Source organism: Seriola lalandi, unplaced genomic scaffold, assembly GCF_002814215.2.
Source record: "Seriola lalandi dorsalis isolate HSWRI2012SDOR001 ecotype SW California unplaced genomic scaffold, Sedor1 jcf7180002054657, whole genome shotgun sequence".
Taxonomy (NCBI): Eukaryota; Metazoa; Chordata; class Actinopteri; order Carangiformes; family Carangidae; genus Seriola; species Seriola lalandi.
The window spans coordinates 1,818,283-1,820,959 of NW_019525210.1; the positions used below are offsets into that span (position 1 = coordinate 1,818,283).

The window sequence follows — 2,677 nt, forward strand, 5'->3', positions numbered from 1 at the left end:
CGGCTCACTGGTTCAAAATTGTTGTACTTAGTCTCTTTGTTAATCATGGCATCAGTGTGCCATCTCCCGTTCCTTAAACCCATAGGTTCAGGTGGCATACAGTAGGTTTCTTAAACCACCATCACCAATCTGTGACTTGAATGTAATGGTGATCACTGTAACTGACCACAGGTGCAGAGACACTTTTCAGGCTTACACAAAGTGAAAGTTTGGGTTACATCTCTCTGTACTAACCCTTCCCTCTCCCTCCTCTCATACATAATGACTGTCCGCTGGTTAGATGTCCTCCCTGTCCACCTCGACAAATTCCTGGTACAAGTTTTGTGTTTTTTCTTTCCCAGTCGGGGCCGGACTGTCTGCCTGGATCAGGACACCGTTTATTTTACCCTTTTCAGACTGCACCATTTATTTGATTTACTAATCCTGCTGAGTCTTAATGTTACAGCCTCAATAAACATGGTAAAGGGAGTAAAGGTCAGCTCACTGTAGTAAGATGAGACGAGGCCTTATTTAACACACTGTCTGACTTAAGTTAATGGGGTTCTCATGTCTTCAGACTGGGTTAAACGTTGTCTTTGTGCAGTGTGAAAATGGTTCTGATTCAGTTATTTAAACAAAGAAATATGGGTTCTAATCATGGGTGTGATCATCTTCAAAATAGAAACTCTGAGCGGTTAACTTGCTGCACTTTTAAATCACAGTCATGTAGATGGTGTAATCAAGGTACCGTTCCTTTCTGACTCTGATTTCTCATGTGATTCTCAGCGCTTATTGTTGTTATTCTGACTCTGATTTAAAATTCTCATTCTCTTTCTGACGCAGATTTTTATAGATTATCATTCTCATCCCAATCCTAATCCTGGTTTCAGTGTTAATTCTTTATTTCTTTCCAGGGCGACTATGTCTGGTTGGATTTGAAGACGGGTCGGGAGTTTGAGGTACCGATCGGTGCAGTGGTCAAACTCTGTGACTCAGGACAGATCCAGGTGGTGGATGATGAGGGAAATGTAAGTGCTGAAGCATAATGTTTTTATTCTTTTATGTGATGCTGAAATCATGCTCGCCATGAAATCATTTTACTCCTCACTGCAGCATAATCTACTGATAATGTATGATGTAGTGCGCAGTGAATGAGCTAACAGGGACTGATGGGTTGCTAATATTATGTTAATCTTGTTAATCTTATGAAAAGCTTCAATGTTTTTTATGTGAGTTAAGATAACAAATTCACACGTTTCTGTGGAGCAGTTACAGTAACTCATGCTCGGCTGAGAAGCTTTGGAACTGGTCTGTAACTTAAACAAAAATAAATTTAACAATAGCAATAAGCGGTTCACTAGAACTGCCAAAAGTACCTTTGGTTAGGAGGTGAGCATGGCTATCTGTCAGTGTAGCACAAGTTGCTTTCTCTGCATGTGTTTTGACGTGGTGACTGGCCCAGCTTCAGTGGGGAGATGGTAGTGTTGAATTCAGCACAGGGGGCTTTCGGCTGCTCCTCCAGAGGGCTAGCACTGGCTGCCATGTTGACTCGCTAGTACCTTGCCTCGGTTGCTTTGCTTGTTTGATTTGTCTGCTACATTTGTGTAATTTGTGGTTTGTAGGAATTATGTTGTCCACTTACTGATGAGTTTAAGTGAAGTTATGGGGTTTTAAATGGTTAAACTATTGCACTCAAACTGGAGGTCCAGAAATAATGTTTTCCAACATAAATGCCAAGTGAATGTTGCAATAATGAAACTGTTGTGTTACTTACTTAAACTCCAGAAGTTGAACTGTGTGATCTGTTTTCCTCTATAAAACACAATAACCTCCCCTCCCCCTCCAGGAGCACTGGATCTCCCCCCAGAATGCCACCAACATCAAGCCAATGCATCCCACCTCTATCCACGGTGTGGAAGACATGATCCGCCTGGGAGACCTCAATGAAGCTGGAATTCTTCGTAACCTGCTCATTAGATACAGAGAAAAACTCATATATGTGAGTATTGCTGTATTTATACCTGCATTAACATGTCTCTCTCACTCAGATTCAGATAACAAGTTAGGGTACTTCCTCTCTTCGCTCTCAGAACAGCCTTTGTTCTTCATGTCATGGATTCCTCTAGAAGTTGTAGACATTCCTCTGAGACTCTGCTCCATGTCAACGTGATAATTGCGTCACGTCATTTCTGCAAATTTGTCAGCTGCACACTCATGCAGCCAATCTCCCGTTCTACCACATCCCAAAGATGTTCTGCTGGATTCAGGTCTGGAGACTGGGGGTGGCACTGAAGTTCACTGAACTCACTGTCACGTCGATGAAACCAGTTTGAGATGACTTTAATTTGTGACATGGAGCATTATCCTGCTGGAAGCAGCCATTAGAAGATGTTGACCTGTGGCCGCTAAGGGAAGTACACGGTCAGCAATAATACTCAGATAGACAAGAAAACAGCCTGGACTGTTGACATAGGACAGGCTGGGTCTATGGATTCAAGCAGTTGATGCCAAACTCTGACTCTACCATCTGCTGCCTCAGCACAAATCCAGATCCATCAGACCAGGTCTTCAACCGTCCAGTGTTGGTGAGTCTGTGTCCACCGCAGCTTCAGGTTTCTGGTCTTGATGACAGGAAGTGGAACCTGACGTGGTCTTCTGCTGGTGTAGCTCATCCACCTCAAGGTTCAACATGTTGTTC

At 43.0% G+C, this 2,677-nt stretch overlaps 1 protein-coding gene across 1 annotated transcript in view; it reads left to right on the forward strand.

Annotated features, from left to right (window-relative positions):
• The window catches only part of LOC111665724 (unconventional myosin-VIIa-like), a 16,448-nt gene that overhangs the window by 6,963 nt on the left and 6,808 nt on the right, over window positions 1-2,677 (forward strand). Inside the window, exons 2-3 of the mRNA XM_087177829.1 lie at window positions 894-1,007; window positions 1,826-1,978. Of these exons, the coding sequence (XP_087033955.1) occupies window positions 894-1,007; window positions 1,826-1,978 (267 nt within the window). The remainder of the gene's footprint in view (window positions 1-893; window positions 1,008-1,825; window positions 1,979-2,677) is intronic.